Source organism: Bacillus rossius, chromosome 10 (assembly GCF_032445375.1).
Source record: "Bacillus rossius redtenbacheri isolate Brsri chromosome 10, Brsri_v3, whole genome shotgun sequence".
NCBI lineage: Eukaryota > Metazoa > Arthropoda > Insecta > Phasmatodea > Bacillidae > Bacillus > Bacillus rossius.
Genome location: NC_086337.1, coordinates 4118153 through 4136178, shown reverse-complemented (window position 1 = coordinate 4136178; position 18026 = coordinate 4118153). Strand labels below are relative to the sequence as shown.

General features: G+C 34.2%; 1 protein-coding gene across 1 annotated transcript in view; it reads left to right on the top strand.

Annotated features, from left to right (window-relative positions):
* Positions 1 to 16888, top strand: part of LOC134535727 (gem-associated protein 5-like) — a 212626-nt gene extending 195738 nt beyond the window's left edge. The window contains exon 21 of the mRNA XM_063374945.1: positions 16289 to 16888. Coding sequence (XP_063231015.1) covers positions 16289 to 16752 — 464 coding nt within the window. The 3' untranslated portion in view covers positions 16753 to 16888. The remainder of the gene's footprint in view (positions 1 to 16288) is intronic.
* Positions 16889 to 18026: the final 1138 nt, after the last annotated feature.

The following is an 18026-nucleotide window of genomic DNA, read 5'->3' as shown; positions in this document are numbered from 1 at the left end:
TTGAAATCACTACGCCAGGTAGAGTGTGCAGTTGTACAAGAAATGAAAATCAGCAGCTGTAAGCAAACTTCAATTCGGGACTACTTTTCAAAAAAGTAGATGTATATTTTCTGCATTGTACAGTAACCTGTACAGAATTACATATTAATGGGTCAGTGCCGATTCAATTAATTTTCTGTTTTTATTGTGAAATGTTGATATTATTTGCTAGGGCCTAATTGTAAGTTATTCTCTTGCAATTGTGCCATGTTATTATTTTTTATGATTGATTTGTACAGTATGTAGGCTATTGTGTTTGTCTTGGATCGTTTACTGTATTTCAAAATTCCTATTATCGATACCTTATTAAATTTGTCAAAAAACAAACTTTTTCGAGATTTTGGATAAAAAAAATGACCCCTTTATAAAGAACTCCTTTATAACAAACATGCCAAAATTTAATCCCTTCAATTTTGTTATAAAGAGGTTTTACTGTATTGTGGAAATGTGAAAGAGCAAAGCGTCTGACGGCTTCAAATTTCGGGAAAATATGTCATGAGAGAAACAACACCGCGCTCTAAAACAGTTCAATCTATTTTATATTCAACCTTCTCTGGAAACAAAGCAACTAAATATGGAATTGAGAACGAACCTCATGCAGTCACTCAGCTGGAACAGGAGGTGGGCTTAGTCATAATTCCTTCAGAACTTTTCATTGACAAAAATATACAATTTCTAGCAGCTTCGCCTGATGGGCTCATTGGTAGTGATGGCATCATTGAAATCAAATGCCCTGCAACTGCCAAGACTATGCTACCTGAAACGGCAATTCTGGAGAAAAAAAATTAATTTTTGTGAACTGAAGGATGGAAGAATGCATGTCAAGATCGGTCATATGTACATGTACCAAATTCAGGGACAACTCCATATTACAGGTCGCCAATTATGCCTTTTTGTCGTTTGGACTCCAAAAGGAATGCTTTTTCAGAAAATCACAAATGATGACCAATTATGTAAAAGTTTAATGGAAGAAAAACTTATACAGTTCTACATGAATTCATTACTGCCAGAGTTGGTGGACCCAAGATACACCCGCAATCTTCCCATAAGAGGGAACCTAAGTAAATAATAGGTAGCAATTTTGTTCAGTAGAAGAACAATATTAAAAATTATTTTATAAGTATATTTATAAATAACATACTTGTATATATTTAAGAAGGAAACAAAAACAATATGGAATTTCTTTTCATAACGGTGACAGTGAATTAACACATTCATAAGCAGAGGGATTGTAATGGGTTGAAAGGATTTATGATATTTACAAACAAGTTTTTTAAGATGTTATCAAGCTCGCTGCTCAATCTTACATTTTATTTGTCAGAACCACACTAACGTGTCATGATGTAGTCCTTCAATGAAGATATTTAGAAAACACGGCGGTTTTATTTCAACTTAAATATTGGGTTTTACAATGTACTTTTTATAGGACTAGTATTTATACAGGTAATATGCCAAGTGTCATTCTGATTGGGAAATGATGTTTAACAAGAAAACCAGTTTAAATGTGCTCGTGCATATGTGTGTGTGGTGAGTTTGAGAAAACTGAATGCAGAAGGTGATTTCAAACAGAACATGTAAAATTGGTATCTGCATAAATAAGAAAGTAAAGGTGTGGACTTTGTTGGAAAAAATGTTTATTTTTGGATTGTATGTAAATACATTCAAAAATTTAATTAATCTTTAACACAGTTCTATATTTAAAAACAACTAGCTGACCCGGCGAACTTCGTACCGCCTTAGCGTAGCAATGATGCACTACTTTATTTTGTATAGCTGACCTATCTTATATAGATGCAGCTCTGTGGGGATTAAACACAACATTCCTATCTTGATATCGATTCCGTTCAAGTTCATTTCGCGCTTCGCGTTGCTCATCACTTTGATTTGCTCGTATATTTCTTTGACTTGCCGTATTTCGAGTTCTGCGGCCTAAGCTTGTACGTATGGTTGGTGGCATTGTTAAAAACGAAAATCCAACTGAAAATAAAAAGCTCTCATACATTTTCTGTATAACCATGTATACCAAATTATAGTATTGTGTAGTCACCAAAAAGTTCTAAAAATCAATATGAAGCTGTGAACTTACCATGATTAACAAACACTTATTAGCAAACAAAAATCTTCTTAGTCTTTAAAACAATTATATGTCAAACGACATAAATTTACATTAAAAAAGTTCAAAAATGAAAATTCAACTGTAAATTAAATAAAACGGTTGTATTCTTCTTTATAAGTAAGTATATCACACAAAAACAAACATAGAAAATGTTTACATAATGTATTGATTTGTTTTTCTATTTTTAAACTGCAACACAGTAATAACGAATTATGGCATGACAATGGCCTAGGCAGAATGTACACAGCCAGAATAGCCTGCGCCAGCAGCTCTGTACCGAATGTACCGGTACACTATGTAGTAAAACGTTAATGTTGATAAATATTTCCTAAACGATACAGTTTCTTTACATCCTCTTTGAAGATATTTGCAGCAAACATTCTGTCAATTCTATGTCGAACGTCATAAGGTTACTTTAAAAATATTTATATTGTACAAAGTGTTGGGTTAGTTTGGAAATAATTTTATGTATGGTGGTTCAGTATTCTTAAATTTTCTAATTTTCCGTTAAATTTTTTCTTTCATAAGAACCTTCTCGTGACAATAACAAACACAACAAAAAAAGAATTAGTGAAATCGGTTCAGTCATTTACGCGTGATGGCGTGACCAAGGGAAATATGAATTCATTATTCTTAAATTTTCTAATTTTCCGCACAATTTTCTTAATTTTTTCTTTCATAAGAACCTTCTCCTGACCATAGCAAACACAACAAAAAAAAATTAGTGAAATCGGTCCAGCCGTTCACGCGTGATGCCGTGACCAAGGAAAACGGGTTTCATTTTTATATATATAGATTTTATTTTGTGGGTTATCTCTATGCATTATTTTCTTCTTCTATTTTGTTTGGTTTGTGGATTCTTAGGTATATTTCGAAGAAAGACTACCTATTGTTATTGAAGCCATTTCCAAAGTGCGACTGCAGGAAAATTTTAAGATAATTTTTCGTTTAATGTTCTATAGATACCGAAGCCATCGTGAAATCAAACTTTTGTGTGTATACAGTGAAACCTCATTAATACAAACCTGAAGGGGAGTAAAATATTTCAGTTTGTAATAACGAGGTTCATATTAATGAGGTTCTTGAGCCAATAGGTAGAATAAGAACTCGATAAGAAATATTGAATTCCTACATGTCAGAGCACTAAAAATGTGGAATATTATTATTGTAATAGAAGCCAGATATTGACATGCACACTAACAAAATACACTTAGAAGCAATTTTAATAGTTTTAATAAAATATACTATAACAGACTGATAATTAGTATACATATACGTATGTATGTATTCTTATTTAATTTGCTTCCAAAGTTTTGACAAAAATGATTAACATTTACCGTACAGTTAATTTCTGTTGAGTGTATAGCAATTCTTATGCAAAGTATGCAAGATATATTTACATAGGTTTAAAAAAATCATTAATTTTTTTCTGGACACACTTCTCTCTGTAAATATCATTTACAGCAGAACATATCTTCTCAAATCCTGCAATCAAGTCAATTGGCACATCACTTGCAGCAAGTACATTTTCCAGTGTACGCAAAGCACTGATTGTGTCACTTTTGCTTGGAAGTTTATGCACTACCTCACCATTGTCGTCATCACCATCATTATCCTGACTTGTACCACCCTCACAAAGTGACTGTACAGCGTCAGCCCTTGGTGTTTCCTGTAATCCTCGTGAACCAACAAGATCTTCTGCAGTTAATCTTGCACTGGTGTACACACTGTCATCAATATGAACAAACTCATTGAAGTCATTATCAACTTGCACATGTTCTGTTAACTCTTGCCAGTCCTCTAAAGGTTGATCACAGTTAGGTTCTTCAACAGTTTGCTGGCCAAAACCACTTTTTGCAAAGCAATGCACAATTGTCTTTTGGCTGATGCTGTCCCACGACATGGCTATACTGCGGATAGCATCCAAAACTGACCATCTAGGAAGCTCAGTCTTTCCTTTTTCACACTGCCTGATAAGGTATTTCACCAAGCGCTGTCTGTAGTTTCTTTTCAAGCACTGTATTATACTGTGTCACACTTGTTGTATTTGGTAGCAAGAAGAGTAAGGTAATGTTTTCCAACTTCATACCATGAGCAGTATGTGCAGCACAGTTGTCCAACAATAACAAAATTTTGCGATTTAGAGTCGCCATTTTCCTGTCCAATTTTAACAACCACAACTGGAAAATTTTTGTGGTGACCCAAGCCTTACTGTTTGCCTCGTAATCTACTGGCAGGTTTTTTGCTGCAACATCTTTGAAACATCTTGGCTTGGCAGACTTGCCAATAACCAAGGGTCGAAGTTTAGTACTGCCATTTTGATTACAACATAGTAGAACTGTAAGACGAACTTTACTGTGTTTACCGCCATGGCAGTTTTCACCTTTTACGGTTAGAGTTTTATTGGGCAACAGATTGTAAAAAAGCCCTGTTTCATCCATATTAAACACATCTTGTGGTGCAAATTTACTTACGATGGACTGTACTGACTGAAGCCAGTCACTCGTTGCTGTTTGGTCGACAGCTGCAGATTCGCCACAAATGGATTTTGTGGCCAAATTATGCCTATCTTTGAAGCGTTGAAGCCATCCGTTGCTGCAATGGAAATCATCAATTCTGAGTCGCAGTGCCAGCTGATCAGCCTTTTCTTGGATAATAGGCCCGGAAATTGGAACTCTGGCGGCGCGCATTTGATGAAACCACTCCAGCAGTTTGTCCTCTAATTCGGAAAGATTTTACCGGCGCGCATCCTTTTCTTAGTTTGATTACTACCTTTCCTGACCGCTTCTTCTATTTTATCTGCTTGCTTTAGAATTGTACTTAAGGTTGATTTTGATATACCAAACTCTTCAGAAAGTTCTGTTTTCGTTTTTTCACCCTGACGAATTGAATTTATTATCTTAATTTTCGTCTTCAATGCAATTTCCTTGCATTTACGTTTTGCCTCCATTTTTATGTGTGTACGTACAAATTCTAAAGTTTAATAAAATTCTCACGAGATAATTCACTTAAACTTTCATTACAACGTACACAAATATTAAACACGTTAGGCGTAACATATATTTTGATTTTATTGGTCCGGCACAGATTCATGTATACAAAGGAAGTACAAAATCGAACGTAAATACCATCCCACGTGAAGTTCGATATATCGAATATTGTACAAACGCGAGTGATTTCTGAACATATTGAACACACGAACGAGTGATTTTGAAAACATAAGCGTTAAAAACACACTTCGGACACTCAGGCGGGGCCGTATCTTTGTGGTAATCTTTGGTTCGTATTAAACGGTAAACATGACTGTTTGTTTATACGGACGGGAATTGTTATTGTTCGCTATACATAATAAAGAGAATTTCGTATTAACCAAACAAATCTTCATTGTGTTTAATGGGCATATTTCACAAGGAAATAGTAATAGGTAATATTAACGAGTCATTCGTAATAAGCGGGATAATATTAACGAGGTTTCACTGTATACATATACAATTTATGGACACGATACTGCCTTAATTGTGCACAAATCATTTCCAAACTGATAAAAAAAATATAGTTATAAAATTTTGGTCGAATTCTTTAATGGGAATAATCCCACCAAAGTGGTAAAATGGGGAAGGTTTTGATTAACTTAACAATCGCTTTAAATCCCATAGTATGACAAATACTGCATCGCTTGAACGTATTATAACTCGTAGGAGTAATACCAAAAACCTTTGAATACATTTTTTTGATACGACCAACCATAAATACAAGGGTCGGAAAAAACATGAGTTTGAGGACAGAAAAGTTCATAACTTCCTTAGTAGACACATCATCAAATCTGTTAGTATCATTTGTAAATTTTATAATTTTTAACACAATTTTTTGTCTGAAACAATTTTTGATAAGCCAAACGATTGCTCAAGGGGTTGTAAATAGCAAGGGTAGAAATATAAAAAAAACTAAATTCCTATAGGCCCCCTACCATGTACAATATTAAATACGTTCTTATTTATGATAAAACCCTTAAAAAATTAATTATATAACAATTAATTTTTAAATGTATATTTTTATTTTTTATCTAAAACTTTGGTCCAAAACAATTATTGATTAGACCGCAAGAAGTTGAAAAAAAAACTCATGTGGAGATAAAAAGAACTAAACAAAACTTCCGTACCATGTACCTACACTATCAAAGTCATTCATATTTTTATTTAACTTTCTATATATTGCCAAGAACGTTTATATGAAGTAAAATATTATGTAACCAGCCATTACTCCAAGCCGTGGGAATAAAAACGGTTAAAAGAAAAAAAAATCATTAACTTTTTAGTTGATATATACTTACTATCAAAAATAAAATAATTTATTGCAAAATTCTTAAACATTATCCAAACCTTTGGCTGAACAATTGTTGCTACAACGAACTATTTACAGTTATAATAGAGGTTAAAAAAAGTTTTATAGTTCCTATCAAATATACTGAAATTTATTTTTTACTATCTTCATATTATCATTAACAATGATCCAGAGCAATTTTTTTTTGTGACCACTTATTAGTGCAAGGTATGAAAAGTAGTGTTAGAAGGTAATAAATGCGTAGGCGTAATATGAAATACGTTCTATGTTATTCAGTCCTGGATGAATTGAACTAAATATTTTAAAATAGTTTTGGGCCATGGAATAAGACAGTGTTCATTCGATCAATTTTGAATATTGAAGAACGTACAGGATGCTTAAAAAGTTTCAGAAGTTTATAGAAGTTTTTTGAACATTTCGTGAAGTGATAGGTACTTCGAAATCTACCTAAACCTGTAGTCTATGCCGAGAGGGATGGATTTCGTTTACTCAATTTGTCATACTGGAAAAACTGTGTAGTGCAGTGCTTATGAAGAAAGTTGATTTTGCAGCTGCCTTGAAGAAAATTTTTTTTGCTGTAAGGTATATTTTTATTTTGTTACTTGAAGATTTAATATTATTGAATAAATATTTTTCTTTGATGATTTAGATTCGTTTCATTTGTTATCAAACTTTTTTAAAACTTATCTACTTTTTATTTCATACCAAAAATTCTTAAACTTAAAAAAAAATTCCATTATCAAAACTCAAAATGTAACAGCCGTTAGTAAAAATGTGTGCCTTTTAAATTATTTGTATTTAAAATATCGCTACTACTGATTTTAGTCTAAAAATTTGCCTGTTTGCCTACGTATTTATGACACCCTTGTGACTGAATAAAACTGCCCGCGCCCTTGGTGCAGAAATGCTGTTAATTTAGTAACCAATCAAAATTAAAAAAAATATATAGATAAAAATTAAGAAAAAAGTTCAAAAGTTAAACATTTTTGGTATTAAATATATGTAAATTGAAATGTTCATTCAGAGCGTGACTGTACTGCTGGCACCATAGAGGTTTTCAAGTAGTTTTGCAAATAACCGGGAAAACATCACATTGTAATCAACCATCAATGTAAAGTAGTGTCCAGACATGTATTTCTAAGTCAGTAATTCAGACAGAATTATTTTTTACGTATGCAGTCACATTTGTCTGTGTGACATATACACAATAACTTATTGTTAACACGTTACTGTCAACCACTAAAATAAGTATTTTGCTATATCGCTACACTAAACATATATGCAATTGGCACGCCGGCTATGGTAAACTAAAGGACGCAGAAAGATTCAGACACATAGTCCAAGCATTTTATGAGAAAAAGGGGTCGATTTGTGGACAAATTGTAAGAAAAGGTTTTATTTTATCAAAATTTGCAGAAAAATTTGTAGAATATCATGTCCAAAATCCACTGAAATCCACTTTATTTTGGTAACGTTTTTTTCTGGGATTTGTCCCGGAAAAATGCGGGATAAATTAATAACTGGAAAATGGTGCGTTCTACGAAGAAAAGTATAGACACTAAAATTAAAGAGAGCCAAATTTACCATAACATATAAAAAATGTACAAAAATCCACTAATAAATACTATTTTGTTTTCTGGAATTCATCCCGGAAAAACCTCAAATATTGAAATAAATTGAAAATGGCGCATTTTATAGCAAAATGTTTCATGACAAAGTTAAAGTACACAACGATTTTCATAATGTATTACAAATACACAAAAATCAACATAAAATAGGTTTTTGGTTTTCCAGAAAATTTCCTGAAAAAAAAAAGACAGAACGAAAACGTTGTATCGTACGTCAAAGAAAGTCGTGACTTAAATTAAAGACTTTTTTTTTGTATTAAATATAATTTCAACTCACCAAAATCTGCTCATATATATATATATATATATATATATATATATATATATATATATATATATATATATATATACATACATACATATATACATACATACATATGTATATAGTTATTTTTTTGTGACTCGTCCTGGAAAATCTTTAAAAATTCAATAAAACGAAAACGGAACATCGTATTGAAAAAGTTTCGGTGGGACAAACAGAAGCACACAAGATTTTCTATACCAGAGCCTAAATTCACTGAAATCTGGTAAATAGATTTTATTTTGTGATCGGCCACGGAAAAAGTATTGAATAGGTAGGCTAAATAACAGAAAGAATTGTATCCCATGTCAAATTATGTCAGATCCGAACTATATTCATTTTCCATAATATATTTTAAAGTCACTTAAATTATATTCCTTTTTCACTTAGTGATGTGTTAAAACGTTTTTGAAATCTACCTTAATTATTTTCCAGAAAAAAAAATCAGACTCATTTCAACTGCTTATCGTTTTAAAGATAAATTCGACACGTCCATTCTCACAAAACATACCATAGGTCCATACAATTAAATTTACACAAGATTTCCAGTGACCTGTTTCGAGAAGAAATAGAAAAATATACACACATTGGGATGCACTCTGCAACACACAATACTGAATAAACATGCATGGATATGTTGGAACACCCTGCCTTAAGAGCCATCACAGTAACTGCAGTCCTCGGGAGGTAATTCACGCCGATTTTTACAGGTTGATTCATGACAGTTTCCACAAGCCGAAGAACATGAGATGCCGTGTTTCCTACTACTGCAGTTGGATGCACCGCAACCATCTTCCTTGCAAGTGCACCTGATTACCTTCAAAAGGCATTACGGAGCTTTTGGCTTGTCTGTCGAAATTGGCAAGAGAAGGTGGCCACATTTTCTCCATCCCCATTCTTCTGGATTCATCTTAATTCCCTTCCATTCTTGTATCTGATATAAAACCCTTAAGAAATGGAAACGAGCTGAAGCACTAGTTGGAGGTAACTGTTCTGGTTGTACACATTTGGAACTAGTAGCTGCTTTCTCACCAAACACTTTTAAACGCAAAGTGTCGAGTGTGTCACTTCTCAACCCATTGTACAGGCGTACTAGCAGCTGTTCTCCCGATTTTACAATGTCTTCTTTTGACACACTGGGAATACTATCTGAAAATACTTTCGCAAGTGGCCTGAAGGCACTGTCATTCTGGATCAGATCCAATATTTTCCCCTTTCCTATACCATAGATGTGTGATGTTGTGTCACATCCCATGAATGCATGGAAGAAAAGAATATTACTACAAATTTCATCACCGAGCTTCAGCTTTAGCTCCTTAATGTGATATGTTTTCTTTTTCACTTGTTCACTTTTTAAACACAAACAGTTATGTGATTGTGGATCAAAGTAGTAGAGTAAAAGGACAAGTAAATCTGTGTCTGTTCCTATAACTGTTGTCAACTGTTCTTTTGCACATTTTAGAGCTTCTTGGACAATGTAAATATCTGCATCACCTGGTGCTTCGACAACAGGACATTCTGCTTCGCGTAAATGTATTGCTAATAACCTTAAAAATTGTCTTTTATTTCGCTCGTTTAAAAGAAACGTATCTTTACGGAGTGATAGTTGCATTTCTCCTGTGAATTCAACTACAGGTGATCAATTACCTCTTGTTCTTCTCATATGTGCTGTGTCTTTAGTACTGTGAGTTTTCCCATATCCATCAAATACAGTAGTTGCTAATCCATAATTTTTCAAGATGAAACGTACAGCTGAGCGATCTCATTGTAAATTGCAGTATGAGGCTAAGGTAACTGATGAAGTAAATATCCTCCGTCAATAACATATTTAATCGCAGTTGCGTTTTCATTCACTCAGTACAAGGGAATGGGAAATCAATCGTATAAATAGTAACTATACCAGGACAATAGTGCATAAATTTTAAGCAAATTTTGATAAAGTTCAATTATATAATGCAATTTTTTTGCCCTTAATTTAATTTACGATTTATTTTGAAGTACGGTGCACGGTTTCCTTTTTCTTTTCTTTTTATAACTTTTTTCCGGGACATTTCCTGGAAAACAAAAAAAAAAACAATTAAATGTTGATCTGTGTGAAATTCTAATATATTATGAAAAACATTGTTTACTTTATCTTTTTCCTAAACCATTATGCTGTAAAGTGCACAATTTTTGATTTATTTCATTTTTTATATTTTTTCCGGGACTAATCCCGGGAAACGAAGCAGAAGTTATAAGCGGATTTTCTTGAACTTTGGATATGTTATGGAGAAGTTAATTTTCTTTAATTTTTGTCTCTACAGATTTTTTCGTCAGATGCACCGGTTTTGAGGTTTTTTTTCGCGTTTTCCCGGGACAAAACCCGGAAAAAAGTTACCAAAAGAAAGTGGATTTCGGTGGATTTTGGATATGTTATTCTACAAATTTTTCTTCGAATTTTGATGTAAAAAAACCTTTTCTTGCAATTTGTCCATGTTTTTTTTCATATACATATTTCCTGGACTAACATGGCGAGGCGGCAGGGCGGCTCTTATCTGGCCAGCAGTGTCGGCGGGGGAGGAGGGTGGGTATAGGGGGGTGGGGCAGTGAGGAGGAGATAAGAGTAGTTTCGAATGTCGCCACTCAGCTCCGAGCAAGAACGACATGCTATGTACGCTGTCACGCGTTTACTCTCTAGCCAGACGGCGCCCTTAAATAAAGAGATTGGAACAGAGTAACAATTTAAAGCAAGTGAGGGATGAAAATTGGAAAAATCTTTGTGGTGTGCGGAAACTGCAGATGAGCGGTAAAAAACTTTTTTCTATCCAAGATGATGTGGACAACTTTAAAACATTTTTATACAGCTCTTTAGACGAACATGGTATTTCAGGAGAACAGCTCTGTAATTGTGAAGAGCCTGGGCTCAGCTGACCTGCACTTTGGCTTCCAAACAAGTAGATAGTGCATTTGGGTAAAAAAAGAAAAAGGAGAGAGTGACCATTTGAACTTGTAGTAATGCTACATGAGTTCAAAAAACTTACACAGGAATTTATTGGAGAATCCAAAAAGCCGACAGCTTTCAAGAACTTTAAAGTTCTGTCTTCCCTGCCAGTTTTCTACAGAAACCAACGCAGCGCATGGATGGACACTGAAGTGTAGTGATTGGTTTGACAAGTAGTTTGTGGCACAAGTTAAGAAAGATTTAGTGAAAAGTTAATTGCCAAGGAAAGCAGTGCTCCTGCTATAGCCCGTCCCACTCTTAGATTGCAGTACACGGCTTATGGCGCGCGCTGTTGCCAAATCTCTAACACATTACGAATTTCAGGAGATGTGTGTGTCTTTGTAATTCGGATCGAACAAGAAGCATTTTAAGAAATCATATCGTAATTTATAATATTTTATACTATTACACATATAAATTTGTAATAATGCCACTTTTATGTAAATTTAAAATAAAAACTACCTATTGTAGACGAAAATTTCTTATAGTTTTCTTTTATGTTCTAAAAATCCCATATATATATATATATATATATATATATATATATATATATATATACATATATATATATATATATATATATAAAATCACATTTCCATGGGCCCGATAAATGCCATATTTTTGGACAAGTCATGTCCAAAATGATAAATAAAATATGGTATTGGAAATTCTCGGTCGAGTAGTTATGGGAAAAATCCGAACAATTTGGTCGAAATGGGGAAGCTTTTTTGAAAAACAGAAAAATTGCAACAACTCCCATAATATGAATAATATCGCATCCGTTTTAACATATGATAACTCGGAGTACCTAATGCCAAAAAATGTTTTCTAAATAAATTTTTGGTACGACCAGCCATAACTGCATGGGTTCGAAAAATATTTTCACCGGACAAAAAAACGTAACTGCCTTAGGAGGCACCTTATCAAATCTGTTTAAATTGTTTGTAAATATCATAATTATTTTCCAAAATTCTGTCAAAAACAATGTTTGATAAGATGCTTTGTGTTGAGGATAGAAAAATAATTCAAAATTTGTACCATCATCGCTATTAAATTCCTTCGTATTTATTTGATACATTTTACACATTATGTTCAAGATTCGATTAAAATATATTTTGTAACAACCATTACTGCAAGGGGAAGAAATAAATATGGGTTTAAGGATATAAAAATCCCTTTTTGTTCTAATTTAAAGAAATATAATCATCAAAATCTTCCTGCGCCTTTAGGCTGTGCCGATAAGGAATTTTTTTTAACTTTAACTTACAACAAGAATCTGTTCATACACATTTCATTCATAGAAATTTATACGATAAATGTAACGTTAACTTGATTAAGAAATTAATAACATCACATACCTTTTAATCACTATCGCTATCGCTGACCAATGTTGATACCCCTTCCATAAGAGTAGCACAGAGCTGACCAGAAGAATGGTAAGCTTCCTTAATTGCATTGCACACACTCATATTTTTTGAAAAATACTCAAATACATTCAACACAATCTTGCGCTCCCTCCCGCGTAGCCTACCGATATAATTTCTTTTCGGTGTTCTAACTTCCATATTTTATATGTACGTAATAAAAATAAATGTAGAAAATAAAATCACGTATGTTAATATATAATTTGTTTGTCAAAATTATAACTGTAACGTGTCACCGGACACAACGCGTTGCTTCGTCGCGAGACGCGATACGAACTGGCAGGCTGGTTTTCAGAAATGCGTGTCTAAGGAAATACATGGTTGACTAAGGAAGCCATGTATTTGAAATTGCTTGCAGGACAGAACCCCACTTATCTAAACACACGACCATGTTTCCACTTACGACGGCAGCTTGTGAGAGAAACCTCTATTGCAGCGCGCTCTTGTACTGATAAGACACATCTTTAACAGCTATTTCCACGGAAACTGTAGAAGCTATTGAGATGGAGCTGCTTTTAAAAAATAATTCAATTCATTGTGAACATTTTTCACGCTTTCGTCCCCCATCTATCTTTAATAGAAAAAAAGTTTTCCGCTGGTCAACTTTTTGATGTGTCAGTTTGTGAGAAAATGCATTTCAATATATTAAAAAAATTATTTAAGTGAAACCTGTATAGTTTTTGTCTTAACATTTGTTTGGTGGCGTCCTAAGGCATTAATTTATTAATAAAAAAAATCTGAAATACACATGTAGGTTTTTTTTTATGTGAAACATCTCGGAATACTTCAAAACAGTTCGCAGTGAATAAGTTATGTTTTTTTAATTTTTTCGGACACTTAAAATATTGTTAAGTATTCAAAATAAGCATTGCCTGGTGCGTATTTCGATGCTATACATATGAATAAAAGCTTGGTCCAAAAATTAAAATTTTAATTTCGTTTGATATTTGGCAACAACGCACGAAGAAACAAGGACATCGCTAACGGCAATCGGCGTGTGTTAGAGAGAGAGAGAGAATGTGCCCATTTACTTCCACACTGCAATCTAAGAGTGGGATGCTCTATAGACAATGCACTCTCACACCCATGTGAAGAAGAACTGAAAAATGGTGACATAAGATGTGCGTTTTTATCCCCGATTGTGACATCCCTTTGTCAACATATGGACCAAGGATTGCTTGTATCACTGAAACGTACTTATTGCCATAAGTTACCGGCTATTGACTGCTGAACGGATGCGGGTGGAAGTGTTATGGATTCCTTTAAAAAGGTGGACATGTTAGATGTGGTGTGGGCATCCCAAGCATGCGATGAAATAAAACCAATTACACTGGTTAGGTCATGGAAAAAGCTGTTAGATCACGAAGCAACTGAAAAATGGACTGGGGAGAAACCAGAAGCAATCAATGAAACTGTTTGCAATGAAGAGAGAGAGATTGCAGGGCTTGTGAAAAACCTGTCTGGATGTGAAGAAATCAATGACGATGATAACTAGTAGGGGTTAACTGAAGATGAAGTCATTGAAATTACAGAGAGCGATATTTTAGAACTAGTGTGCAATAGCGATGAGGAAATCTGTGCACCAGAAGAGGATGACACCAGCCTGTGGCAAGGAGTCACTCTGAGTCATTCCAGACATCGTCGAAGCTCTGATTATGTTCAGCATCACGATGGAACAAGTAAAACTGAAGTGATGCTTTAAAGAAGGTTGAGAGACATGGCTTCCAAAACACATGTAGATGTGTGAAGCAGCCGAAAATCACAAATTTTGTCAAAAACTGATGTAGGTGTACTGTAAGTAAAACTTTTTAACCAATTTTACTTTTTTATTTGAAAGAGCAGACTGTAATGTACTGTAAATAATTTATACATATTTTACTGTTTTCAAGAATAATGTACCGGTATTTCAATACAATACTGCAGTATATTGATACATATGTACTGTAGAATTCAAATCTATTTATACATATTAAAGTTTGGTGTACATTAATATGTGAACTGCTTTGTTTTTTTTTTTTTTTTTTTTTTTTTAATACCTGTACCTACATTTGTGTACTGCACATATAGATTTTGTACTAATACAAATGACAAATTAAGGGAAACATCTATTTAAAAAAAAAAATCATTATTTCTGGCCCTCTAGCTTTTATAAATGGCCTTGTAATATTGGGATTTTTCCATATCCGGATCAGCCGGTCACAATATTAGTCCCGATATGACAGGTTTTACTGTACATACATTTTGGTACAAACTTCCTGCTAAAAAAATTATGTTTATTGAGTTTACTATTTAGAAGATTAGAATTTTGTGATCTGATTTAATTTTTGGTTATAAATGCTTATAAAATTTCTTGATTGTGTTGCATTTTGGTGCTTAATGGTGTATTAAGTTTAATTTCTGTGTTTCATGTTATATCTATATGCTTTTTGGTGTAGATTCGGTTTTATCGCAATTCACCATTTAATATTTTTCCTAACAGCATATGTTATTAATGATTTTTTGTTTGGAGACATAATCTTTTTATGATAAAAAACTTACTTGTTTTTAGGCCTCTTTAAGGTTTAATATTGAAAAATAGAAAAAATACATATTGTAACTATGAGCATTTTGTTCATTCGTAGTTTCACACCGTTGTATCTAAAAGATTCAGAAGTATGCATTTTTTCTCCTTAAACTAAACTTACTCCTTTTACATTTGTTAGAGATGGTATCTCAAAAAGAAAGTTTTTAAAAATTTTTTGGGATACAATTTTTTACCCCCTTATAGGATGAATTTAGATAGTAGATAAAAAATATAATTCATAATTCTTTATGCCTGTTATTGTTTTCTTAACTCTAGTTCTAATTGACTGGGAAGTATACCTTTTTTCTTTTTAAAACTATTACTTTTTTTTTTTTTAATTTTGCAAGAAGTTTTATTTTGTGGTTGGTAGTTTTGGTATGTTTATTATTGATTCCTAATATCATTCCTTATGCTTAATTAACTTTGTAGATATTATTAATTAATTTAACCTGATTTACCACTTTTTCATCTCCTTAGGGGTAGAATTCTGTAATGATATTATAGCCTATTGTTTAAGATAACCAAAGACCTTGATAATAAAAATTATTTCATCAAAATCCATCAAGAACAAAGGGACAAAACTTTTAAAAACTGTATTTTCTATCTAATGTAAATAGCCATTACCAAAGTTTTCATTATTGCATTCAGTGAGTAGACTTTTTACCTCGAACAGTTTTATCATTATAATTTACAAACACTTAAAATATAATACTATGCAGAAATATTGATTTAAAATTTTTTCCCTCTGGTTATTACTTGTTAATGTAATCCTCATGTGCACTTGGAACAAGCAATGCAAGGGTACTCTACAACTGAGGGCTGGCGTTCATGACGCGCCAGCGAGGCCGGACTCTGCGCCGGAGGCACCGTCACGAGCTGTGTGCTGCTTGCCGCAGGGCCGCTGGCAGAAGGCAGCGTGTTCTGCCGTGCCAGCCACCCCGTGCACGCGCCGCTGGTCCAGAGCCTGCGAGCCTACCTGTGCGCGGCCGTGGTGTTCTGGCTGGAGGACGCGCTGCAGGGAGACACGGACGGCAGCTGGGCGGAGGTGTGCCGTGTGCTGGGGGAGGTGGTGGACGACGCCGTGGACGCAGACGTGGCTGGCTTCTGCAAGGCGGAGCTGCAGATCAAGAAGCTGACGGCGAGCGTGGCGAGCACGGCGTGCACGGAGGAGGCACGGCGCGAGCTGCAGGAGCTGAGGCTCGGCACGGAAGCCTTCGAGGCGGCGAGGGTGTGCGTGCCCAACCCCTACTTCCTGTTCTTCAAGCTGCAGAACGCGTGCGCGTTGCTGGCGCAGCGCGAGCCGGGGGCAGAGGCCTTGCACGGCCGCCTGGCCCAGTTGCGTGCAAGCTGCCTCGACTGATGTGTCGTGTTGTGCAAACACTTTTCAGTTGGTTCCAGAATTGTATTTTCAGCAACATCTATGTTTTTTTTTTTTTGTTTTCATTGTAATTTACATTTTCAAAAAAACAAATTGTTATTGTTTAAGCAACATAAAACAGTATTTTATTTTTATAATCCAACATGTTCATCATGATTTATAATGATTAAAATATTGTCGAGGGTATAATACAGTAATTTTGTGCACGTCTGAAGCTTAAGGGGATTGGTGCACCAGCATCGTATTAAAAAAACAATATATTTGTTAATGATTCAGCTGCTAGAGAAAATTTGAACCATTCTGGTGTAAAAATTTTTTTTAATTTTTTTATTTTAATTTAGTTATTGCTGATTTTCGGGAATTTTTTAAATTCAAGCTTTATTAAAAAACTATAAAGAATTCAGTGGTAAAACTTTCGCAGATAAATTTTCAGACACGGGAGATATGACTGTGACCATTATTTTATCTGTAATCATTATTATTTTAATGTATTTACAATTTGAATTTTAATAACTGAGCTGCTACGAAATTGCGTGATATTCATTTGCGAATTTAATAACATTCGCGTTTTCATTTTTAATTCAAACGCCAACATATCTGTCGGCTGAATGATTGACTTTATTTTAGTCTTTAGTTTATTGCAGTCGGACCTAAAGTAAAAACGTAGCTGTAGAAATTTGAGCAGCGTGCAAGCTCGGATACGAGAAATTATGGAGCGCGCTGGACAGTAGTGACACCTTGCGACTGTTTCCCCAACTTTTTGCAGCCAGCCCACCCTGCCACAGCTGTCTGCTGTTTACGAAGGGGAGACGGGATTTCGCGCGAAACTGATATGAAGGTCAACGTACTCATTTTCAGTAGATAAGAGAACGTGCTTGGTCTAGCTCGGCGTATAATTGAATGGTTATTCTCTGTTATTATTTAGCACAGTGATTTAGCCAGATGTTTTTTTGTTGTAAGCGTGAGATTTATTCAGGAATAAAATGCCGAAGAAACTCCACCAAGCAGAGTACACAAAAGAACAAAACTATCGAAAGCCATTAGAGCGCTTAGAAAAAAGAATAAAGAAAGATAAGAGATTATTTTATTATAGCTTTTTTTTACCATACATTTATTTTTCAGAGTTGCGTATGTACAACGCGATGGACGCGATGCGACAACAAAAAGATGTGTAAAATTGTAAACATGATTTTTTTTTCCAGCAATGCGTGAACCGTTCATAAACTATATTCAACATGTATCCGTATAATTACGTT